General features: G+C 33.5%; 2 protein-coding genes, 1 non-coding gene and 1 pseudogene across 4 annotated transcripts; 3 read left to right on the top strand and 1 right to left on the bottom strand.

Moving 5' to 3' along the window:
- The first annotated feature begins 1,580 nt into the window (after positions 1–1,580).
- LOC106444102 (pollen-specific leucine-rich repeat extensin-like protein 1) lies at positions 1,581–4,908 on the top strand. The gene has a single exon (XM_048753181.1). It carries the CDS (start codon positions 1,628–1,630, stop codon positions 4,748–4,750), a length of 3,123 nt encoding a protein of 1,040 aa, XP_048609138.1. The 5' UTR covers positions 1,581–1,627; the 3' UTR covers positions 4,751–4,908.
- Positions 4,909–5,489: 581 nt separating this feature from the next.
- On the top strand, positions 5,490–21,738 carry LOC125583002 (annotated as a pseudogene). Its single transcript, XR_007320315.1, has 5 exons — positions 5,490–5,577; positions 5,690–5,770; positions 5,918–6,029; positions 20,279–20,484; positions 20,564–21,738. The product of XR_007320315.1 is annotated as a jasmonate-induced oxygenase 2-like (transcript).
- Positions 21,392–22,968, top strand: LOC106451894 (protein DMR6-LIKE OXYGENASE 1-like). The gene is made up of 3 exons (XM_013893874.3): positions 21,392–21,933; positions 22,042–22,369; positions 22,552–22,968. The coding sequence occupies exons 1-3, from the start codon at positions 21,458–21,460 to the stop codon at positions 22,807–22,809; spliced, it is 1,062 nt and encodes a 353-aa protein (XP_013749328.1). The 5' UTR covers positions 21,392–21,457; the 3' UTR covers positions 22,810–22,968.
- Positions 22,969–26,294: 3,326 nt separating this feature from the next.
- On the bottom strand, positions 26,295–26,401 carry LOC125584769. Its single transcript, XR_007321678.1, has one exon. It is a non-coding gene; the product is annotated as a small nucleolar RNA R71 (small nucleolar RNA).
- Positions 26,402–26,777: the final 376 nt, after the last annotated feature.

The following is a 26,777-nucleotide window of genomic DNA, read 5'->3' as shown; positions in this document are numbered from 1 at the left end:
CATCATAATTTCTAAAACTGATTCCAGATCTGAGGAAATTATGATTCTTTTTTTTTTTTTGGGTCAAACACATTCATTCATAATATCAAAGAGGGTTCTACATTCCAATCATGGAGGATGAGTTCAGCATGAAAGGACTGATTTTGCCACTGCAACAGCCTTTACATTACTCAACCGAGGTTTAAAAGAATGAAAAAATTATTGATAAGTTTGTTGACCAAAAAAAAAAATTATTGATAAGTTTTGTGTTTGTTTACCTCTTTAGGAGATCATACATAGTTAATGGAATAAAAAGTTGGCCTCAATTGAAAATTGCAGGAGGTTTATCAGGCCCATCTCCAAATATAAACTTCGAGTCCAGTTGTGGAGCTTGCCACCTCGCCAACTTTACAAAAATGTAGACTAGCCACAGAGCTTGGATACGGTTTCCCTTAGAATTGTTGAAGAAAAATATAAACACAAGTGTTAAACAAGGATTATTAAGTTTGAACCAAACGAACAATCTTACTCTAAAAGCGGAAATTATGTAATTAGTAGCATACCCCTTGAGAAAGGATGGTGAAATTAAAGGCCAGGCTAGGCATTAGGGCAGTGACGAAAATAGCCATATGAATCTTATCATGGAATATCTCCATGGCCTTGGAAATAGCCAGCCCCCCCTAAACTATGTTCCACCACAATCACCTTCTCTTCCTCACTTAGAGTTTCCATTAGACTCATCAACGGCCCAATATACTCCGCAAACGACCGTAGAGTCTCAGCCCGACGTAGATCGATCCGGGATGCCGCTAAGTCGACCGCTGTTACGTTATGGCCTTGAGATTTCAATATTGGTATGAGTTTACACTAACACCAAGCCCCATGACCGCCCCCATGAACCAGCACAAAATGGTGGTCTCCACCATGTTGTGGTGTGGCGGAGACAAGCAATAGTATAGGCTGACCAAGATAACAGGAATTAGGGTCAAGTGTCCGTTTATTTTGATCTCCATTTTTTTCAAGTTACTGAGAGGTTGTGATGAACGAGTCTTGCCTCTACAAAACAATTAGATAGTAGAGCTAGATAACAAGTTGACAAATGGAACAGCAGTGAAGACTTTTGTGATAACGAAGTGAGCTAGGCCATGTTGTGATGGCCTTGTTAAATTTGATCCTTGGAAATTTTCTTTTAGTTATGAACGGCTTTTGATGTTTTATTTCTTAGTTTACTTTACCCCATCATGATGATGAATAAATACTAATAGCCTACAGTATCAGCATCTAAGAAACAATATTCTTATATATTTTTAACGTCTCTAAGAATTCAAAACGCAAACGCCATGTCTACAACAATAAGAAAGAGTTTTTACTCTTTTTTTCCCAGTCTGTAAGAGTCTCGATCGTTCAGATTTCAAATGTGGTAAAACAAACAAAACTTCTAAAGACGTTGTCATCAAGTTCTATATTAGCTACAATAGTTTGCTATTTTTGCATCCTTGAAAACATTAGCTTGTATAATTTTCGTTTTGCTAAAAATAGAAAACAAAATTGGTGGTTTCTGTTTGCCTTTCTTTCATTATAGGCTTTATCTCCACAACATTCATTTATTAAGCAAGTCAATGAGCCATCTCCAAGGTTTTTCATCACCATGAATCGAAGAACAATGGAGAAGCCTTATGGCTGCTTCCTTCTCCTATTCTTTTTTATCATTTTTACTATCATACATTCTACAACCGCTCTCACCGATGAAGAAGCTTCATTTCTCACAAAACGTCAACTTTTAACTTCACCGGAGAATGACAATCTTCTCGACGATATAGAATATGAAGTCGATGTAGACCTCAAATTTGCTAACAACCGACTCAAGAGGGCTTACATTGCCCTTCAAGCTTGGAAAAAGGCAATATACTCTGATCCCTTCAACACATCAGCTAACTGGGTTGGTACAAACGTGTGTTCTTATAAAGGTGTGTTCTGCGCGCCAGCACTTGATGATCCAAACATGATGGTTGTGGCGGGAATTGATATGAACCATGCAGATATAGCTGGATATTTGCCTCATGAACTAGGTCTGTTGACTGATGTCGCCTTGTTTCATATTAATTCCAACAGATTCTGCGGTATTATCCCAAAAAGCTTATCAAAACTGACATTAATGTATGAATTCGATGTGAGCAACAACCGTTTTGTTGGTCCGTTCCCGATAGTTGCACTCTCTTGGCCATCTTTGAAGTTCCTTGACGTGAGATACAACGATTTTGAAGGGAAACTTCCCCCAGAGATCTTTGATAAGGATCTCGATGCTATTTTCTTGAACAACAATAGATTCGAGTCGATCATCCCTGAGACAATCGGTAAATCGACTGCTTCCGTCGTGACCTTTGCGCATAATAAATTCAGCGGTTGCATCCCAAAAACCATTGGTAAGATGAAGAATCTCAACGAGATTATGTTTATAGGGAATAACTTGAGCGGTTGTTTCCCTAACGAGATTGGATCGTTGAACAATGTGACTGTGTTTGATGCGAGCAAGAATGGGTTTGTTGGAAGTTTACCGTCAAGCTTGTCACTCTTAGATAATGTGGAACAAATGGATTTCTCATACAATAAGCTCACTGGATTTGTTCCGGACAGTATTTGCAAGCTGCCAAAGTTGTCAAATTTTACATTTTCTTATAACTTCTTCAATGGAGAAGCGCAGAGTTGTGTTCCTGGGAAAAGTCAAGATAAACAGTTTGATGATACAAGCAATTGCTTACAGAACAGACCACAACAAAAGTCGGCTAAAGAATGTTTACCAGTGGTTAGTCGTCCTGTGGATTGCAGCAAGGACAAGTGTGCCGGTGGTGGCGGAGGAGGAGGCTCAAATCCAACACCTAATACACCAAAAACACCAGAGCATAAACCGGAGATTAATACACCAAAATTAGAAGAACCTTCTAAACCAAATCCAAAGGAATCTCCCAAACCACAACAACCTAGTCCAGAACCTGAGACAGAGCCTTCTAAACCAAAAGAACCTAAACCAGAAACACCAAAACAAGATTCACTGAAACCAGAACAGCCAAAGCCTAAGCATGAGTCACCAAAACAAGAGTCACCTAAGAAACAACCACCAAAACAAGAAGAATCTCCTGAACCAGATATGACAAAACCTGAAGAGTCACCTAAGCATGAACAATCACCAAAAACAGAAACACCAAAAATTAGGTCGCCGCCAATGGAACCACCGGTCACAGACGATCCTTATGACGCATCTCCCATAAAAAAACGTCGTCCTCAACCACCGTCAACAGAAGAAACACCACAATCATCACCAGTACACTCCCCACCACCACCACCAGTTCATTCTCCACCACCTCTTGTATTTTCTCCTCCTCCTCCAGTCCATTCTCCTCCACCACCACCAGTTCATTCCCCACCGCCTCCTGTATTTTCACCTCCTCCACCACCTCCGGTATACTCTCCTCCTCCACCACCACCAGTCCTCTCTCCTCCCCCACCAGTTCATTCACCACCACCACCAGTCCACTCTCCTCCCCCACCAGTCCATTCACCACCACCACCAGTCCTCTCTCCTCCCCCACCACCACCAGTTCATTCACCACCACCACCAGTTCACTCTCCACCACCACCAGTCCATTCTCCTCCCCCACCAGTCCATTCACCACCACCACCACCCCCACCAGTTTTCTCTCCACCACCACCTGCACCTATCTACTCTCCTCCACCTCCTCCACCAGTCCACTTTCCACCACCTCCGAAGTATTCTCCACCGCCTCCAGTTCATTCTCCGCCTCCTCCAGTCTACACGCCACCACCTTCATCACCGATATATTCTCCTCTTCCAGCTTTCTCACCACCACCAAAACCAGCAACACCTTTACCACCGGCAACATCTCCAATGATAAATGCTCCAACACCTTCATCAGAAATAGAAGAAGAATCATCGCCGGTTCAAGCACCAACTCCATACTCGAAAACCATCGAAGCACCATCAGAATCAGATCATTCACCAGTGTTCAAATCGTCACCCGCTCCAGCACCTTCATCAGAAATAGAAGAAGAATCATCGCCGGTTCAAGCTCCAACTTCATACTCTAAAACCGTTGAAGCACCATCAGAATCAGATCATTCACCAGTGTTCAAATCGTCACCCGCTCCAGCACCTTCATCAGAAATAGAAGAAGAATCATCACCAGTTCAAGCTCCAAATCCAGACTCCGAGACCGTCGAAGCACCATCAGAATCAGATCATTCACCAGTGTTCAAATCATCACCAACTCCAACACCTTCATCAGAAATAGAAGAATATTCATCACCAGCTCAAGCTCCAACTCCGGACTCTGAGACCGTCGAAGCACCATCAGAATCAGATCATTCACCTGTGTTCAAATCATCACCCGCTCCAACACCTTCAACAGAAATTGAAGAAGATTCATCACCGGTTCAAGCTCCAACTCCAAACTCTAAGACCATAGAAGCACCATCAGAATATGATCAATCACCAGTGCTCAACTCAGCTCCTGCTCCTACACCAATCTCCGAGCCGAATCATACTCCAACTCCACTTTCCCAACCAGATATATCTCCAGTTCCTTCAGAAGAACAAATCGAAGCACCATCACCGTCAACACAAGAAGTAAAACCACCAGTTACAACATCAACGCCACCAAAAAATAATGACGGTGGTGATGATGATTTCATCCTTCCACCAAATATAGGATTCCAATACGCATCGCCACCACCACCAATGTTTCCTGGTTACTAAACCAACAATTTTAAATATTTTTCATTTTGGTTTAAATTTTTCCAACTAATCAAATCTGAAACAAACAAACAAAAAAACATTTGAAAATTTAACCAGTATAGTAAGTAGATGAGTTTGTGAAATTTCCAAAATGATTTGTAACCAGTATTGTAATTCTGTGTCTATAGTGTAAATTCATCACATTCTTTATGGTTTTTTTTTTATCTATATTTGTTTATCTTTACACTGTATTTGTGTTTTGACCTCAAAGTTTATTTGTTTCACTTTCTACAGTAATCTATCAATAATTTTTTTCATTAGTTTATATCTACAAAACATCTTTCATTTTTCTAACTTAGAAATCAAAAGTTAATGGAGAAATTAAAAGAATTAACTTTCTATATTCCTAGTCGTTAATTTATAAGTCAACGTCACATTGATTTTTATCGTTCATTTGGTTTTCCTTTCCATAAGCAAAATTTATTATAACCACTTTATCATATACCAATTTCATCCCTGACATACCCGAACAAGTACCTATGATCAATTTCTTGCATCTAGATGACCCGAAGATGTCCAAAATGTGATCCCGGAGATCGTTGATGCATGAGAAAAATAGAGATTTTTTCAGGTGATCATCATGATGTGCCTTGCGACACAAAGAAGCGTACAGAGGAGACTGTGAAAACGTTATTCGATTTTCCTATTAAAGAGAAGATAAAGGTGAAGAGAGACGAGGTGAACCCGGTAGGGTATTATGATGGAGAACACTAAGAATGTTAGAGACTGTAACAAAGATCCCTCAGCTCTTTGGAAGTGGAAGTGGACTGGGTCCGAGTCCGACGCAAGTGATAATTTGTTAGTTTGGCATTTGGTCTTCAGGTTTGTTCGACAATCGCCACTCTGGAGGAGATGTGCCCAACCTGTCACATTTCTCTATATGAGGTGTGGGTTAAACAGGTGTAGCGGGTGGAGCGGAGACAGTTCGCTCATACCTCTTTTCTGTCTGTTGCTGCTCCGTTAATGTCTGGTCTCGTTCCGGTCATATTTTTATTTTGTTTAATTGTATCAATTTATTAGATGATCTGTTTAGTTTATTTAATTGCACTTTAGCTACTTATCTCTGTGTATTTATGTCAAAAACATAAAACTTGATATAATATATCCACGTTAGATATTAGTGAGAAGTGTTTAATGTTTATTTCAAAGATCCAATGGTTATTCCTTCTTCAACAGAACATGAAGACGATGGTTTAAAAGTTGTTTACAAGAAGTGGGCTCGACATCCCTCTGAAATCAGGTGAACTTGTTTACTTTGATGAATTTGTCATTATGTGAGATGACAATCCCAATCCAGTTTAGATGATTATAATCAGGATCAGCAGCACTAATATATTTTTATCTTTTATAATATTGAGGTTCAACCCGTTATAGGAATAAAAATGAGAAATTGAACAATAATAAAAGTATATTTTAGATTTTAAAGAATATTGGAAAATGTTTATTTAATTTTAAGTTAACATTAATTTCAACATTTTTCTTTTATTAACACTAAATATGACACTTGCTATAATTATACTACGCATATTATAAATTATTTTTGCTCTTATACATGTTTTTTCATAAAAAATGTAATTTATTTTTGTATTATATATTTTATTTCAAAAATTGATTTAGACAATTATAAAAAAATCTTTAAATTAATAGTGATCCTTAATAGTTAATATATATATATATATATATATGTTTTAGTATTTTATGAGTTAATATATTGTACACTTACTATATTGTGTACATTTATTATATATTTTTTTAGAATATCACTTATTGTTAAACGGAAATATTATGTATTAAGTATTTTGGGTTTATTTTAAATTACGCTTATGTATGTCATCAAAAGATATGTGTTTACTATAATTTTGAATAAAATAATATATATTTAATAAATACTTTTTTAAATAAAATCTCTTACTTTAAATATTTAAAATACAAAACACACATAAGCAATATTTTATATATTTTGTTTTTGTTAGGTGTATAATGCAGAAAATAATATTTGAAAAATATTTTGAATATTTTGATTGTCTAATTTATTATTTTTAAGATAATTTTTTTATTGTTCCAGTGTTTATCTATAATTTTAAGATTTATTATAAATAAGTTTCAGAGCTTAGTATTATATTTAGTTTATGATTTGATTAATAAGAAAATAGTTATGGTTAGAACTTGGTATGAGAGGGACACTTTGATTTCTTAACCAAAGTTTGATTCTATTTCCAAACATATTCCATAAAGGTACATGTTATTTCATGGATTCATATCTATTTGTTTTATATATATTTTTTTTTTTTTGAGGTGTTTAGAGAAATTCATAGCAGTCCTCAGTGCTGGTCTGAAGTTTTCCTGCGCCTAAAGCGGACTAAAAAATTACTGCCCCTTTTTCTCAGAAAAAAAAATATTACCCATTAATTATAAATAAATTTTATATTTTAACTACAAAATCAATATAGTACCAAATAGTATCAATGCAGTTCATCTTGTCAGATTTGTTTTTCATTTTATTTGCATTTCCACTTGGTCAATTTTTAATTTATTTTTAAAGAGTTTCAGAAAATATTAGAACCCTATTATAGTGTTCATAGAGTTTCAGAAAAACCCTATTATAGTTTAAAGCTTTTGAATTTCAAAAGTTTCTAACATATTTACAAAAAGTTACAAAAAGCTATTCCAAAAAGATCAATCATAATAAAACAGTGGATAATAAGCAATTGATTGTTTGCAAAAAAAATAAAATAATAATAAGCAATTGATCATTCAAAAAAAAAAGATCGTTGAAAGAAACAAAAAGGAAGAAGCCGAGGAGAAACATGTTTTGTTTAATTACATAATTTATCTACTAACTAGTAATATATCATTTAATATAATATACTATGTGATTTTTCCGTGCTAATCCACGTAGATAATATTTATAAAGTAAATATACTATAATAATTGGTTGATATTTAATTTTAGTTTTAAATTACTTTATAATTTGTAATTATAATTTATATTAATAACAATATATTACTTTAATTAGACATATAATATTAGATATGTTTTTTCTAGTCCGTTTTATTTTTTTTACAATCGATTTAATTATTATTTGGATATATTAGATTGCATTTATTTTTCTGAATTCAGCTATAATACTTTTTATTCCAAATATATAAAAAATTATTAATTTTATTTTTTCATTTATGTTGTCTTAGATATGTAAATATAGTTTAGGAAGATTATGCATAACTTAAGATATATTGTGTCTAGAATGAAATAAGAACTAAACTAAAGTGTCTGATTCCAAATTACATAAATTAATATAACGATAATATTCTGAAGTTTCATGCATATATATAAATTTTACAAAATAACTAAATTGTAACATTTGGTTAATATTTTATTTTCATTTATTAACATATTTTGAGTGATCATCAAAATAAATAAATTGTTATTATAAAATTATTTCTTCTTATTGTAGTTAAAATGTATGATTTTAGATGTAAATTGGATTAGTCGAGTCACTCATGTTGTTAGTATATTGAGTTACATATATTCTTTCAAATTCAAACTGAAGTACAATTATTTTTATTATAACTAAGTCAAGTTAAATTAGTTTTATTTTTGCTTAAATGTGTATGTGTTTTAGTCATTTTAATAAATTCAAAATATAACTTATAAAAAAAATCTAAAATTTTTATTATATGCTTAATGTAATTTTTTTAATTTTTTAAATAATATATTATACCTACGTTGTTAAAATATATAGTGTTATACTATTTTAAAATATTTTATAATTATTTGATCAAAAGATGTTTATTGTTAAAAATTATGTTTATTTTTTTCTTATCTCTTAAAAATAATCAGTAAAAAAGATTTTGTGATTGTTTTTGAAAGATAATATAGTCAACTAAATATATGATAAATATATACAACATTTCAGTGATGCTAAGTATAAACTATTTTTAGTCAATTAAACATATACCAGTTTATGTTATTATGTTATGTAATCCTCTAAGAAAATAGATAGATATATAAAAAATATTTCTATTACTTTGAAAATATTTTTTGGATTGTTTAAAATTATGTTTTAAAATAAATAATATTTTTTTAATATCAGATTATCTATGTGAACTTTGTTTTTACGAAGTCACATTGTATACATATACATATTTTCATCTAAGAAAATACAGATATAAGAAAGTATTTTACTACTTAGAAGTATATTTTATATTATTCAAAAGTATTTTTTAAATGGAATATTACTTTTTTGTGAACTTTCCTTTTTAATGAAATCATATACACGTATTTTCGTTTTTAAATTCGTCTTTTAAACGTTATAAATTTTTCCTTTTTATTATATATGTTATTTGAAAAAATGAAACTAAATAAATAATCAATAATAGTATTTAAATGTAAAAAAAAAAATAATTCATTAAGGGTACATCGATAATTATCCGTCATAAAAGTTAACGTGAGCGCGACACGTAAGAAACTGACTTATCAAATAACATTATAGAGATGTTTATTTATCATAAATATAAAGGGTGATAAAAAAAGAAAATAAATTAAAGGGGTGCTAAAAAGTTACGAAATCTTATGTATATTTGAATGAATAAATCTTTTGTTGTTAACTATCCTATACTAAAAGGCAGATATACAGTGTTTTAAGCCTGTCCACGTTGACAAATATATTCGCCCAATCAAAACATTTGGTTAATACATGTAGGATCTCTTAAGCTATTGATTTTGTATTGCTTCGTTTTGGTTTACTGGGCTTCTATCGGTATAATTAAAAAAAAACGACGCTTCGTTTTGGTTTACTGGGCTTCGTCTCTATCGGTATAATTAAAAAAAAAAACCAACCCGAGACGGATAACACGATGCTCTGCGCCTCCAGCTCTTCCTCTTCCCCGTTTGTTCTCCATCGTAACAGTTCTCTCGATCCACATCTCCACAATCAATACTCCACTACATCTCAATCCATCAATTTCTTCTTTATGATTTCGTTTCCGTTTACTCTTTTCCTGCTACTTTATATACTGTTTTTCTCTCTTGAGTGCAAACCAAACCCTATAATTTCTCTAACCTCAATCTATGGCGACGAAATCGAATGGAAAATCCCATGTTACCTCCGATCACGATGAAAAAATCATGCTCTTCCGAGATGTAGCAAACGGACATAGACAGATGCTTTAAACTTAATATGTGTTTACTAAATTACTGGAAGTTATTTTTTAAGGCATGGCCGACGTAAAATCGACGTTGAGATTTCAGCTTTTCTGATTCTTACTATTCTAATGTTTCAATATAATTTGAATATTCATTTTGCTTTATAATATAATGGTTTAAAAGTATTTTTTGTTTCACTATATAAATTGTTTTTATATTTCAATGTAACTTTATACTTATTGGATATTGTGTTGCCAATTAAATTATGTAAATTACTGTATAATTGATTAAATTTATATATTAAATGACAGTTTTCTAAAGTAATAACTTTTAAATATTACAGATTTTAATTAAAACCGGAGGATATAAGCCTCAGATAGATTGTCCACGTAGGCGAAAATAATCGGCCAATGAGAAACTATATTTTTGCCATGTCACCTCCTCTATTTTTTTTTTACAAAATGATCATTTAACTTTTTACTTAAACAATTATAACCGAAAATATTTTTTTTAGTGAAATATATTATTTATATAAATCTAATTATATTTTTTATTTAGATAATAGTTTGTAAAGAAATATTTAGTGTAAATAATATCATAATTTTATAAAATACTAAAATAAATTGGGCTGGTTTTCAACTTTCACGAATAAAAAATATTATTTGTAAACTTAGAAAAGAATATATCAAGAATATTTTTTTTTAGGAGAGAAAATAGAAAAATACATCGGAGACAAATTCATCTCTATTATGAAATTCCTCTATTTTAGAGAAAAAAATAGAGAAATACATTGGAGATGGTCTAAGGCATTGCCGACGTAAACGATCGACGTTGAGATTTCAGCATTTCTGATTCTTACTATTCTAATGTTTCAATATAATTTTAATATTCCATTTGTTTTATAATATAATGGTTTAAAAGTATTTTTTGTTTCACTATATAAATTGTTTTTATATTTCAATGTAACTTTATATTTTTTGGATATTGTGTGACCAATTAAATTATGTAAATTACTGTATAATTGATTAAATTTATATATTATACAGTTTTCTAAAGTAATAACTTTTAATATTACAGATTTTAATTAAAACTGATTACATTTTGAAACAGATAGAGTAATCTATAAAATAACTTTATATAGATATGAGGACAAAATTGTAAAGTGGTATCACCTTGAATTTCTCTCATTCTGTGCATTCCTAATTGGAAGGAGATAATCAACTTCTAATATTATGTTACTCTTAGTATATTAGAAATGGTCGAACCGCAAACCAATTAAGGATTTTGTAAGGAAGACATAAAGATGTATTTCCAGTTATCACAAATATAGAATCAATTGACAACAACTTAATTATGTCCAGCGTAGGACAACAGAGAAGAATTTTCATACTTTCTAATATTGTAATATCTCACTATATTAGTTGCTAAATCAGTTTTCTTTAGCACAAATACTCACTTCATTCTTAGAGTTTAAGCTTTTCTATCTGATGATATTAGTAGTTTGATCCCAAAAAAAAATAGGTCGAAATGTACATTGTAATTGGAGAAAAAAAACAAACAAAAATCAACCGAATACTTTTAAGGTATATGAAACAAAAATTAGAAATATCAATTCTCTGCAATTAGAGAATAAGGCAATACAATTGTAAAAATTTAAAATAAAACAAAAAATATACACAGAAAGAAAGATTTAGTAAAATAAAATCATAATATAATTTCCATAATTGATAGTGCTCAGTCACCCTAAAAAGTCTAAATTTACAACATACACAGTTTTATTTACATTTTTAAACCTATTATCTAATTAAAATGATTCTAAAAAAGTGCCAGCACGAAGAGTTAGAAAATATACGATAAAATATAATACATAACGTTAAAAATACATTATCACTGATCACTAAAAAATCATGTTAGTAGTAATAGAAATGAAATGACAACACATTTATTAAAACCTTAGAACGGTACGCAACAAGGTGTTATTAAATATACAAACTACAAATTAAATATGCTCAACGCAAACACACATAAAAATGAGACATCATATTTGGATATATTTAAATAAATAATTTTAAATATATTATATTCTCGATAATTTTAAAAATACTTAAAAAGAAACTAAATTATTAAAAAATTAATATACAAATAAAACTAAAGCAATATTTTGTAACGTTAAAATAATAAATGAATAAATTATGCTAATAAAATAGATTTTTAGATTTTAAGGACTTCTAAATCATGTAATATTACAAAATTCAAAATTTGTTTATTACAATTAATATTTTACCATTAGATATATTAAAATAATATTCTAGATCGATATTCAATTGTCAGTTTTTAACTATTACACGTAAAATTTTTTTATTAAGTACGCTTTTTTTTGAATAGGGGGTTTTATATTTTAAGTAGGTTATTGGAGTACTTTTTCTTTTCGCGAATTTATTCGAGATGAGATTCCGATCTTTTAAACTAAGATAATTTATGTTCTATACATAATTATATTTTTTTACATAACTCTAAAATTTTGGACTTGATTCTTTATATTTTATTAGTTAATTGTTTTACATATAATAGAAATACTTACTTCAAACTAAAAATATAAAAAAAATCAAATTTAAAAATTAGTTATATATAATTTAATATACAAAAATTCGCTTACAAATAAAAATGATAAATGTAACAAATTTAAATATATTATCCACGCGTAGCGCGGAGAAATAATCTAGTTCTCATAAAAGAAAAGAAAAGAAAAAATGTTATAATTATATCACACACAAAAACGGAAGAAAACTCCCAACCTAATATCTCTGATAACAAAGGGAAGGAAGACAGTCTTTAGGCTACAATGGATTTTATTAATTATGGCGCCATTAAGTATTTATTAGTTTGGTATCTAAAATCCTGGTTTTACGGGCTTTAGCCCAGGACCGGCCATGAGTCCAGCTTATGACATATTAATATATGATAGTGAAAATGGGGAACGACTTATCGAAGATCAGGCTAACGTGGCAAGATCAATCATGCTATGTTGTTACTTGTTAGCAACTATAGAATCACACAATCAATATCAATAATAAGTCTTTCTCTTATTCAATCAATCAAGTTCACAATCACAATCACAATATCAAATCACTCACAAAACTCAAAGCATATGTGAACACAAGACATTTCTTTATATAGACATATCACAATTCCTATTCCTAATTGTAAAACATAAAACATAATATAATTCTTATCTCTTTAAGATCATAAACCAATTAGGAATAGGTTTCCTTATTTCTCAAGCTTTCTCCAACATTCTCTCCCATAAGCTTGAGCTCAAATTCATTCACATCTTCAACTCAATCAAATTTCTCATCTCCTTGAATTTGATCCTTCCAAGTGATTTGGTTAGTATGTCAGCTCTTTGTTCATTCCCGGGCACATGCTCAACTTTTACTTACTCGTTTTCAACACACTCTCGAATAAAATGAAACCTTCTATGTATGTGTTTGCTTCGATCATGAAACACGATATTCTTTGTAAGTGCTATTGCTGATCTGTTGTCGACTCTGATCATCACTCGTTTGCAATCTTCATTGATGACCTCGCTTAACAGTTCTTGAAGCCAAATAGCTTGCTTCGCAGCTTCAGTAGCGGCCATAAATTCTGCTTCGCAACTTGATAAAGCCATTATTTCTTGCTTTGTCGAACACCAGGTTATAGGACTATCTCCAAGATAGAATACAATCAATACATGTCATGTGGTGCTTTTCCCATCGTCGATGTCCACATTATGCGAGCTATCGTTGTAACCTTCCAGTTTCAAGTTCTTCCCACACATAAATCGGAGACCAAGAGAGCATGTACCACGTAGATACCTCAATATTTTCTTCAAAGCTGCTCCATGACACTCCTTTGGTTCTTGCATATATCTACTAAACACACCAACACTAAACGATAGGTCAGGGCGTGTGTGTAGTAAGTATCGAAGACAACCAATGCTCCGGCGATACTCCCTTGCATCAATACCCTTTTCATCGGGTGACTTATAAAACTTGGCATTCATCTCCATTGGTACATGTGTTGGATTGCATGAGCCCATTCCGGTTTCCTCAAGAATCTTCCGCGCATACCGGTCCTGTTTTAGAACAATACCATCCTCTCCTTGATGAACTTCTATTCCCAATTAATAAGTCAACTTACCAAGATCATTCATCTCAAACTTAGTTTCCATCTCTCGCTTGAACTCTTGTATTAACTGAAGTGATGATCCGGTAACTAATAGGTCGTCTACGTATACAACCACGACAAGCAGCTTCTTGTTTTCTTCCTTTCGATATAGTGAAGGCTCCTTTGAACACCGTTGAAAGTTCAAACCACGCAAGATCTGGTTCAACTTTATATTCCAAGTCCTCGGTGCTTGGCGTAAGCCGTAAAGCGCCTTCTTGAGCTTATAAACATTTTCTTCTTGACCTTTAACTATAAAGCCTTCTGGCTGAACCACGAACACTTCTTTCTTTAATTATCCATGGAGAAACGCAGTCTTAACGTCAAGGTGGTGAATCTCTCATCCTTTAGAAGCAGCTAACGACATGATCAATCTTATCATCTCAACCCGAGCCACTGGTGCAAAGACCTCATCATAGTCAATGCCATGTTTTTGGACATACCCCTTTGCCACTAACCGCACTTTAAACTTGCTGATACTACCATCGGCATTACGTTTTATCTTAAATACCCATTTAAGTCCAATTGGTTTCACTCCAGAAGGTAACTCAACGAGTTCCCATGTACTATTCTTCTCTATGGAGAAGATTTCGTCTTTGCAAGCATCGATCCATACCTTCAACTTCTTGGCTTCATTATAATCCCACGGCTCATCGTTTATTATCATCAACAAGCGTTCACTCTCAACCTCAACCAGCAATATATAGTCATCTAGATAAGACGGCTTTGTACTCGCGCGATGTAACCTTCTAAGTGGTTGCGGATCATCTTCTTCTTCATCAACACCAGCGTCTTCTTCATCGTTTATGTCAATGGCGTGTTCACTCTCTTCTTTCTTCCTCTTGAGTGATCTCTTGTTCTTCAGATACATTACCTAACTGTTTGAAGTTCACGACAAACTCTCCTGATTTAGGATGCTCTGTTTCCTCTGTTTCACTCCAGTTCCATTCTTTCTTTTCATATAAAGTAACATCACGGCTTACTCTGATTTGTTTGGTTACTGGATCAAGCAGTCGGTATGCTTTTGACCCCGGTTCAGTTCCCAAGTGCACCAAAACTATTGCCCTATCATCGAGTTTCTTTCTTCCCGGTGCTTATGTTCTTGCATTAACATAAGCATCTGAATGTCTTCAAGTGAGAGAAATTTGGTCTCCTCAATCGCAGCATCTCATATGGTGTTCTCTCGTCCAAAGACTTTGTTGCAAGTCGGTTGATTAGGTAGGTATAGTGTCTCACAGCTTCTCCCCACAGACTATTTGGTACGTTCATATGCTTTAAGATACTCATTGTCATCTCCAAAAGTGTCCGGTTGCGTCGTTCTACCACTCCATTCTGTTGAGGAGTGTAGGGAGCCGTCAAGTGCCATTTGATACCATTCTTATCACAGTAGGCATTGAATTCATCAGACACAAATTCACCTCCTCTATTGGTTTGAAACATCTTGATCTCGTTTTGTGTTTCTTGCTCAGCAAGTGTTTTGAACATTTTGAATTTGTCGAATGCTTCGCTTTTTTCTCTCAATAATATTGTCCACATGTATCGTGTATGATCGTCTATGAGCATAAATATATACCTTTTTTGAGCTGGTGTTGAAAGTTTCTCAACAAAGAGATCTATTGTATCTTCTTCTTTCATCTTGAGTCTATCAAATTCTGCCATTAGGGTTTGTAATCTAGCTTCTTTGACTCTTTCAGCTCCAACATGTCTTGCTTTTATTGCATCCCATACTCCTTTTGATGTATCTATATCTCCAACTTGCAAGATCAAAGCTTCTGGCATGGACTGAAATAAAAATGCTATAGCCATATTGTTTTTCTTCTCATCCTTGGATCCAGGGTCAATCGTCTCCTCACACCTCACTGACTTTAAGTGCCACATTCATTCTCATGGACCAGACAATATAATTTGAAGAAGTTAACATCGGGAATTTGATGGAGGCAAGGCTGGTGTCTTTGTGCGTTACGATCTCGTCCTTGATATCACTCATTATCGGTTGTATGCGATCTTCTCAGTTTATCTCTCGTTTGTGTTGTTTTGTTTTCCCTGATACCAAATATAGAATCACACAATCAATATCAATAAGAAGTCTTTCTCTTATTCAATCAATCAAGTTTACAATCACAATATCAAATTACTCACAAAACTCATAGCATATGTCAACACAAGACATTGTTTTATATAGAGATATCACAATTCCTATTCCTAACTGTAAAACATAAAACATAATATGATCTTTACCTCTTTAAGTAGGCATGAGACTTATTATCCGAGATCCGGATTCGATCCGAGATCCGCTCCGGATCCGCTCCGAAAATAGGATATCTGGGGTATCCGGATCTGAATCCGGATAGTAAAATTTTGGATCTGTGCAAACCGAATCCAGATCCGAATATCTTAATTTTTAGGTCCGGATATCCGGATCCGGATCCGTATTTTTAAAATACATTAAATTTTTAAATTTTATTAATATTTATATTTGATATATTAATATTTATACATGAATTAATCTTATAATATTATATTTTAGTTTTTACAATATTATAAACATATATAAATATATTTATAAATATTTAATTTATGTATTATATTAAAAAAATTAGTATTTTTTGTTAAAAAAAATATTTTTAATTATTTTGACGGATCCGGATCCGGATCCGGATATCCGCGGATAATAGAATTTCGAGATGGATATCCGAAACCCGGATATCCGGAAACCACGAATCCGGATCCGGATATTAAATCCACGGATCCGTCGATCCGACGGATCCGGATACCCTAAATTTTCCAGATGTCCGGATCTGTTTCAGGGCTATCTTTAAGATCATAAACCAATTAGGAATAAGTTTCTTTATTTCTCAAGCTTTCTTTGAGCTTACTCTAAGAGCGACACCATATGGAACCTTTATCCAATTTTTGCATGAAGTGAAAAAATGGAAGTAGGTAATTAAATATGGCACGTGCTGAAATTGTTTGTTGGTAAACACAAAAACTTGACAGAAAGTAACAATATATTTTATGTTGAAAATTTTACATACGGAAGTGAAGAAGAAAAAAAATATCAGGCTAACGTGGCAAGATCAACAAACCCTGCTATGTTGTTAGCAACGCCATATATATGGAATCTTTATCCAATTTTGGCCTGAAGTGCAAAAATGAAAGGATGTAACTAAATATGACACGTGCTGAAATTGTTTGTTGGCAAACAAAAAATAACGTGGCACAAAGTAACAATATATTTTATGGTGAATTATTTTACATATGGAAGTGAAGAAGAAGAAGAAAAATTAATTAAAGAATTTAAAAGTGATATATTCTCTGACCCGAAGAGAAGAGAATGATGCACATATAATAAATATTTGAAATATTCTAAATTTAAGATAGTTACTTTTGTTATTTTATTTTTTATCTATTTTTATTATTTAATATAAATAAGTATTTAAATTTAATATAGTATTTAATTTATGATTTGATTAATAAAAATTAAGAGTTAATTTTTTTTCTTTGTTACAATTATAACATGCGAAATAAATTTAAGATTTCAAATATTCTAGAGAAACCCCGCTATATTAGTGTATATGACCAATGTTATAATGATTATGTTAAACTTCTTATATATTAAGTCACAATCTCAATTCATGTGTGATTTTTTTAGTTGGACCATCTCCTAAAAAAGAATCACATTTAATTTCCCTATTATTTAATTATTAATGTTACCTAAATGCTCTTATACATTGTCACTACAAAAATCGTGTATTGTGTTTCACTATATAGAAAATAAACTAACTATAGAGTCTCAATTTCTATGACCATTAACGATAACTATTTTCAATGTTACTATAAATGTTGTTTTTCTTATAAACTTGCTATGAATCAAATTTCATGTGTCTTTGGTATTACGGGTGATTGATGATCCATTCTGAATTGTGTTCTTTCTTTGAACAAACTTCTATGAACTTAAACAATCATACTCAATATATACTCAAGAAAAAAATAAATTTTCTAAAAGTGTTTTTTTTCTTCTGAATTTCTATGAACATGAATAACCATACTCCAGAACACAGCAAACTCGCTAAAAGTATTTTTTTGTGCATAAACTTTACTCGAGTCATATTTCATCTAAAAATAGATTATTTCAAATGTGGCAGTGTTAACAACGAATACACTTTTTATGTTGTTAGTCTTAAACATGAACACTGCTCTTTTTGTAAATAAGATTATTACTTTATAAACCAAACACAGTTTACTCTTGGAGAAGATGAAGTGGTGCACTGGTGCACTATTGACGTAAATATTAAAATCAGACATAAAATATCATATAATTTAATATAACATATTTTCAAATCTACCGCAAATATCGTTAAACGTATATTCCCTAAAATTTTGTTAAATTAAAACATATATATATCATGATTTATTTTATTAATATATGGAAATATTCTTTTTAACTATAACAACTGTTGAATATTATTTACAAATTGAGCTAAATACATGAACATTATCGTAAAATATCTTTTTAATAAATTGAATACAAATACAAATATACTTTTTACATACATGCCAATAATATTCTACTATTTATTAGTCACATGTATTCAAAATTCGGCTAGCTATAAACCAAGAATATCAAAAATTGGTCTTTAGTTATTTGTGTACCGGTTAGCACTCCATTTAGTAAATATTCACATGTTATTATGAATACAGAGACACATTCAGTAAATAATACATAAAATTAAATGAGTTTGAGAACAAATATATTTATTGAACTATTTAAATATATCATACAAATGATCTAATATATCAAAACTGCAATACAAATGAACCAATTCTGCATAAATCACATATGTTTTTATTCAAAGAAAAACCACAACTAAGTATTTTAAAAACCCCCAAGATCCAAGATCAATCATCTCTTAATTTTGAAAAAAACAAATATATATATATATATATATATATATATATATATATATATATACAAGTGATGATCCTATCATTTAAAATGATCACATAAATTTTAGTTCTCAATTTTTAAAACAAAAAAAATATCCACAAAGATTGCATTCTAAAAACACAAAGATATAGCAAATCTTAAGCTGTAAAAATGAAGTTTTTATTAGAATATATGTATTAATAATAAACATATTAAATGGTATGCTTTAAACAAATACACATTAAAAGGTTTTAAAAAATATTTTATTTCTACAAATAACTTATCAAAAATGCTACTCCCTCTGTTTATTAAAAAGTGTCATTTTGACATTTTTTACACCGATTAAGAAAGTGATTAAAATGTATTTAAGTTGTTACTAATTACACATATTTGACCAATAGTATTTGAGATAAATATAATTATTTATAAAATCAATGTAGTTTTTAATTAATTTTAAATTGAAAGTAAGTATAATTTGTATTGGAATTCCAAAGTGACAATTTTGTGTAACAAAAAAAAATGTTATAATGACACTTATTACGAAATAGAGTGAATAATTTCGTTTTATATATATCAAAATCTGATATCATACAATAATACGATTTACAAACAATTAAAAAATAATAACAACCATAAATTTTGAAATATAAAATTTAAAAGAACACCCGCACGGTTGTGCGGGTCAAAATCTAGTTGTGGAATTAAAATTGGGTTAATTATGTTTAATCTCTTGGTTTATTATGATGGTCATATATATCCATTATCTAATTATTTGACCACAAATATGGTCTTTTCTATAATTATTGGACTGCATTAAAATTAATTTATCATATTATTTATTGTTAATGCTGTTCTATAGCATACTGCAATTTTTCTGTAGCCGAATTACTTAATTTTTCTTATTCGTGAATATATATATATATATATATATATATTTTTTTTTTTTTTTTTGAACTTTGTGAATATTTGTTTCTCTACTTATTCTATGAAAAACAATAAAATAGAAACTTGAGTTTGAAATACGATCAGAACCTTATATCACTTTACACAACTCTATTGGAGGCACGCTGCACGTGAACACTATCTTCCAAGGCTGCCATTAACATTACAACTTACATGTAGGACATAGCGTATATACAACCAATTCGGTAAAAAACTTTTATTTTATTTTCAACTATGTAAGCTAATCTCTTTTTCTTATTTAGTTTTAGGGAGGCATGTGAAGAGTATGTAGGACAGTGACACGGCTTAAAAGCTAGTATTCATGCTTTTAGAACTCATTTCATTACGCTTATGCTTACCAAAGTAGCGTTTCCATGATTACTTCAAAGATCGAATGAGTTTTCTTAAGGATAAATCGTTATCCAACATGCCCACGGTCTATGGGCTCAAAACAAGTTGGAATGACAATGGAGGTGTAATTCTTGATATTACTTCTCATTTTTCTAAGATACACATGCAATATCTAATTATAGCGACTATCTCTATACTACTAGGTATGGATGAATCATGAATGATAAGTATTGGAGTCTAGAACATAGAGTGGTGGTAATTGGTGAACACAACAAGAGATAGATACTAGCATTCTTCTTGATGCCTTCAGATGCTGTGGAAGTGGAAGCCATTAGAATTGAGTGAGTCCTGAAAAGTGAAAACCCTCCACGATACAAAGGATACAATAATGGGGAAAGTTTTATGTCAGGAGAAACAGAAGCGATTGTTAAAAACTTGAAATCCGATCCAAAACATCCAAATCGATGACTTCAAAGTTGTATAACTTAAGAGTATGTACTATTTTTCTACTTTTTATTACCAAAGCTATGATGTAAGCCCTTAATGTAAAATAGTATGTGAGTTTATTCGGACGATTCTTTTTTTTTTTGCAATATAAGACTTCGGATCAAGATCCAAGTATCCAATAAGATTTGACTTGTGTATATCACATTCTCCACCCTTCCAAGATTCCGTCTAGATTCAGAGCTATTTTCTCGTAAATTGATCGTCCTCCTTTTGTAATGGTTGAATTTTGTTGCAAAATAAATAAAAAATAGTTATTTTTTTTTCTAGAAGGGGCATCTATAGTCTATATAAAACGCTGATGAACTTTATGAATATACTCCGTCTACATACATCTATTGGCTTATTTTGGTCCTCTTTCAACAGCTGGCATGACGGTAATTCCTAATTAACCTAATGTGATAAGAAGTTAATTGTCCACAGAAACGTGTCTACATTCATCATACCAATAAAAGCGTTTTGTTTTCGATACACACGAAGTTACACGTTGCATTTACCTATAAAACAAACCCAACCGCATGCACCACAAGAATCATCAGATATCTTCCAAAGCCTTAAAAGATAAACATAAGAATCACCGACAAAAAAACACCATGGGAGTACTCGACGAAGCTTTTATCCAAGCTCCAGAACACAGACCCAAAACTCATCTCACAAACTCCGGTGACTACATTCTCTCCAACGAGATCCCGACCATCGATCTCTCCTCTCTCCAAGACCCACACTGCGACAAGACAGCGCTAGCGGCAGAGATTGCAGAAGCATGCATGAGATGGGGCTTTTTCCAGGTGATCAACCATGGTTTGTCGTTGGACTTAATGCGTAGGGTGGAGAAGACGGTGGCCGAGTTTTTCAGTCTAACGTTGGAGGAGAAGAGAAGAGTGAAAAGAGATGAAGTGAACCCTATGGGTTATCACGACGGAGAACATACCAAAAACGTTAGAGACTGGAAAGAGATTTTCGATTTCTTTCTGCAGGACTCGACGACGGTTCCGGCGACTACAGAGCCGGAAGATACCGAGCTCAGGAAGCTGACTAACCCGTGGCCTCAAAACCCTTCCGACTTCAGGTGATTCTCTAAAAACACGCTTTAAAACAAGGCTTTAATTAAGGCCCATTGGGCCTAATTAGGATCCATTTATTATGAAGTTTAATTAATACTAATCATGTTTGGTAGAGAGGTGTGCCAAGAATATGCAAGAGAAGTTGAGAAGTTAGCTTTCAAGCTTTTGGAACTTATCTCCATTAGCTTGGGTCTACCCGGTGATCGGTTAACAGGTTACTTCAAGGACCAAACAAGCTTTTTGCGGTTTAACCATTACCCTCCTTGCCCGAACCCGGAGCTAGCATTAGGCGTTGGACGCCACGCAGACGCAGGAGTTATAACCGTCTTGGCACAAGATAGTGTGGGTGGGTTACAAGTGAGCCGTAGATCAGATGGACAATGGTTCTCTGTGAAACCCAACCCTGATGCTTTCATCATTAACATTGGCAACTGCATGCAGGTAAAAGACGTCAACTTCGAATGTTATCTGGTTATATTGGGCTGACCCTGACATTTTAGAGGACTTAAATCAATTTAATAAAAAAAATTTAACAATTTAGGGGTCTATGTGTATATATATTAACTCGAAATATTTTGGGGTCTAATGTAACTTGGTCATATAATATTTGTTGTGTGGAGTAGGTATGGACAAATGACAAGTATTGGAGTGCAGAACATAGAGTGGTAGTGAATTCAAGCAAAGAGAGATTCTCAATGCCATTCTTCCTTTTCCCATCCCACGATACCAACATTGAGCCATTGAAGGAGCTTATAAGCGAAGACAACCCGCCTTGTTACAAAAAGTACAATTGGGGCAAGTTCTTTGCTGCAAGAAACAGAAGTGATTACAAGAAGCTCCAAACTGAGAGCATCCAGATTGATCGCTTCAAGGCCGCTTAAGTAATCTTACTATGTTTATTAGCACAACATTTCCTAATAATGTCAATGAACATGACTCATGTTTTACTTCTCCAACCTGTTAAAAGTGATGCAGAGTGAATATTTTAAATATCTTGATTAAGGAATTTATAATTTATTATTAAGATAATTATTTTATTATTTCTAGAATTTTATGATTTACTAAAAATAAACATTTCGACTTAATATTTTATTTTATTTAAGATTTGATTAATTAAAACTTCTGAATTCTGAACGAAAGAATTCTCAACGAAAGAAAGAAGACTTAATTTCTTAAATATTCCACGAATTTTTAGAAATTTCCAAGATTAAACCAAAAATTCGGGATATTGTAGCTTCAGCTACATCAATATCAATATATATTAACAATCTATATACTATTCAAACAGAAAGTCTTTTTTCGAGGTTCTCTTCGTAGGACGTATATATGGAAAGGTCTTATGTGTAAATTATATTGTCATGTAACCCTAGCTAGTCTTGTATTTATATTCTAACAACATGCTCTAATAAGATTACGCTTCCCATTACATATGGTATCAGAGCTTCCGATTCAAAAACCCTAAATAAACTAGCCGCTTCTTCTTCTTCCCTCCCCTTCCATCAGTCGCCATGACTCACCCAACTAACCATGAAACTGTCATCACCATTGATTCAGTCAAGCTCTTAAACGTCAACATGACCAACGTTACGAAGCTCACGGCATCCAACTTTCTTATGTGGAGCCGTCAAGTCCAGGCCCTACTCAATGGCTATGGCCTCGCTGGATACATCACCAGCGACACCCCGATCCCAACCCCGACGATCATGACGGCTGAAGTCGTCACGGTCAACCCTGAGTACACGTCTCACCAACGTCAAGATCAGCTAATATACAGTGCCCTCTTGGGTGCGATCTCAGCTAACATCCAACCTATCCTCGCTACTACAGCTACGTCTGCGGAGATCTGGGCGAAACTCTCCGCCACCTACGCTAAGCCAACTCGCGGACACATCCAACAACTCCGTCAACAGGTCAAGCAATGGAAGAAAGGCACGAAATCCATTGACGAGTACCTGCAAGGCTTCACCACTCGCTTTGACCAGCTAGCTCTCTTGGGGAAGCCGTTTGATTTGGAAGATCAGATCGAGTTCATCGTGGACGGACTGCCTGAGGAGTATAAACAAGTCGTGGATCAAATCCAAAGGCGTGATGTTACTCCTTCGATAACTGAGGTTCATGAAAAGCTGTTGAACCAGGAAGTTAAACTTCACGATGCTACGTCTGATGCAGTACTCCCGATCTCGGCGAATGTGACTCAGTCCCGCTCTCAGAACAACAACTACCGCAACAGCAACTACCGTGGTCGCTCGAACAATCGCAACAGTGGTAACACATGGTCTCCACAGCTGATATTCCGTGTTTTTAACGGTTTTAAACTCGTTTTGGAGCAATTAAATGGTCGGTTTTAATTAATGTTTTGGTCTATTTGATGCGTTTTGGTGTTCTTAAGTGTAATATGCAGGTTACTAGATAGCTTGAAAGAAAAGAACGCATTCGGGATTTATTCAGAAGCAAGATAGACCGAACAATGGACCGAATGAAGTAATGATCGCACAGGACGTGGGATCGACCGATCCGTTCAATGTGGATCGACCGATCTCAGGCTTTCATGCACTAGATCGACCGATCCGGTCTATGTGGATCGACCGATCTCAGGCTCTACGGGCTCCACACGCACAAACGAGCTTTTCACTCCTTTTTACCCACTCCCCTCAATAATTCAGAGAAGAACTCGACCTTTGAGACCCAGAAAAGACCAGAGGCGGCCAAGGAGGAGATTTACAAGTTCTAGAGAGAAGATTTGAGTGTTTTGTATTTGTTTTGGTGTGATTTGTGAAGATTTGTAAAGGAGTTCATCTCAAAACCATTTGGAGAAGATCTTCTGAACTTTTACTCTGTTTTAATACAATCTTATCATGTTTTCTTCATCAAAATCGTTTTGTTCTTGCTTAGTTATGTGTGAGTAGTCATCTAGTTGGGTTTAGGGGTTCTCGTAGGGGATTTCTTGATGTTTTGATCCATAAAACGTGTGTAGACTATGGGATTACGTTTTGGTTCTTCATCTAATGGATTTCTTACTGCTTGAACTGAATTGATCACTTAGTTCATGATTTCAGATTGTTTGATGCACCGAAAGTGATTGTTTGAACTTCCGAAAATACTTTAGATGAGCAAAGTGTCCTTAACCCTCGGAAGTTGATGTTATTGCGCTTTGTGAACATATTGAACCCGTTCTTAATGCTTGTTTAGAATTTGAAACCCAGCGGAAGTTAGTGTGGAGATTTCTATAACATAGAGAATTAGCGCTACGGAAGTAGGTTAATTCTAATATCGTGTTTGAGTTCTAGACGGTTCTTAATATATCCCTGTGTCTTCCATTAATTGTATCTTGATTAAAAAGAAATCCCTGAGAATTCCCAATGCCCAACGTTTGTTTTAAAATAGTTTTCAAATCGTTTAAATCATCTTTTTACATGCTTGTTTATGCTTTGTGACACTAGAGAAAATTAAATAAAAACCATCAAAAATATATTTTGATTCGCTGTAGCTATTAACTTGTCTGCAACTCTACGTGTGATCATCGGTCCCTGTGGATTCGATCCCGTATTACTACTGCGTACTTTACTGTGCACTTGCAGTTAGATAATCGGGTTAAAACTCGAGACATCAAGTTTTTGGCGCCGTTGCCGGGGACCATTTGGTCACCCTAGAGTTAATGATCAGTTTAAGACTATAGCATTTTCTTTATTTTGTCTAATGTTTCTGTCTTTCTCTTTCTGTTTGTGTTTTCAGGTGAATGAGCGGATTTCATACTAGAAGCAAAGGATCATCGAATTTAATACCTTTGGAGTTAGAGCTCGGCCGCCTAGAGAGACAAGTGAAAAAGAAAAGACTTGAGTCCGCTGAAGAGGTTGAAATGGCTGAACACCAAGAAGACCAATTTCAGGACAACCCGCAAAATCCAATTCCTGTAAATGAACGAGAAGGCAACAATGCTGGTGATAATCAGCAGGCTGGTGTAGCTGCAAGACAACAGGCTGGAGACTATGGCATGCCTAGGATGACGCTTGCACATTATGATACACCAGATGCATTCTATGCCGATCGTTCTGGGATTCGCCCACCTCCCATTGAGAGAAGAGACTTTGAGATCAAGACTGGTCTCATTAATTTGGTGGAGAAAAATCCGTTTCATGGAAACCCGTCTGAGGACCCGATGTATCACTTGGAGCATTTTGAGCGAGTCTGTGACACCAGCAGACATAATGGAGTTCCTCAAGGCGCTTTGAAATGCAGGTTGTTCCCGTTTTCCTTAGCTGATAAAGCTATCAGATGGTTAAAGTCCATCCCTCCAGGATCTCTTACTACATGGGAAGAGACAAGAGCTGCTTTTCTACAGCATTTCTTCACCAAGTCAAGGTCCACATATCTGAGAAGCAGAATTGGAAGCTTTCAGCAACTTGATTCAGAAAGCTTTCATGAGGCTTGGGAGCGTTTCAAGGAGTACACACAGGACTGCCCTCACCATGGCTACACTGATGTGAGTTTGCTGAACATTTTCTATAATGGAGTTCATGAAGAGAGTCAAGATGCCATGGACACAGCAAGTAATGGTGATTTCATGACCAAGACTGTTGAAGAAGCTTACACCTTGTTGAACAACCTGTCATCCAGCAAAGCAAACCGCAAGTCAAGGTTTGATACCAGCCAGAAGGGTGTTGGTTATGAATCCAAGAAGATAGATGAGTTGAATGCCAAGATTGAGATGCTTCTCAAGAGAGATCAGAAATCTGTGAAATTTGTGGAGGAGCAAGGCTATCGTTCCTCACAAGAAGCTGTTGGTGATGATTCAAGTGATATGCAGGCTGATGTGAACTACATTGGTGGTCAAGGAAACTACAACAGAGGC

Source organism: Brassica napus, chromosome C3 (genome assembly GCF_020379485.1).
Source record: "Brassica napus cultivar Da-Ae chromosome C3, Da-Ae, whole genome shotgun sequence".
NCBI classification, from domain to species: Eukaryota; Viridiplantae; Streptophyta; class Magnoliopsida; order Brassicales; family Brassicaceae; genus Brassica; species Brassica napus.
Note: the sequence above shows the minus strand (reverse complement) of the source record. Positions and strands in the feature narration are given on the sequence as shown.

Coding starts and splice junctions, on each gene's coding strand:
- LOC106444102 (XM_048753181.1), top strand. CDS start 1,628: ATGAATCGAAGAACAATGGAGAAGCCTTATGGCTGCTTCCTTCTCCTA.
- LOC106451894 (XM_013893874.3), top strand. CDS start 21,458: ATGGGAGTACTCGACGAAGCTTTTATCCAAGCTCCAGAACACAGACCC. Junction 21,934..22,041: donor CAAAACCCTTCCGACTTCAG/GTGATTCTCTAA, acceptor CATGTTTGGTAG/AGAGGTGTGCCAAGAATATG. Junction 22,370..22,551: donor ACATTGGCAACTGCATGCAG/GTAAAAGACGTC, acceptor TGTGTGGAGTAG/GTATGGACAAATGACAAGTA.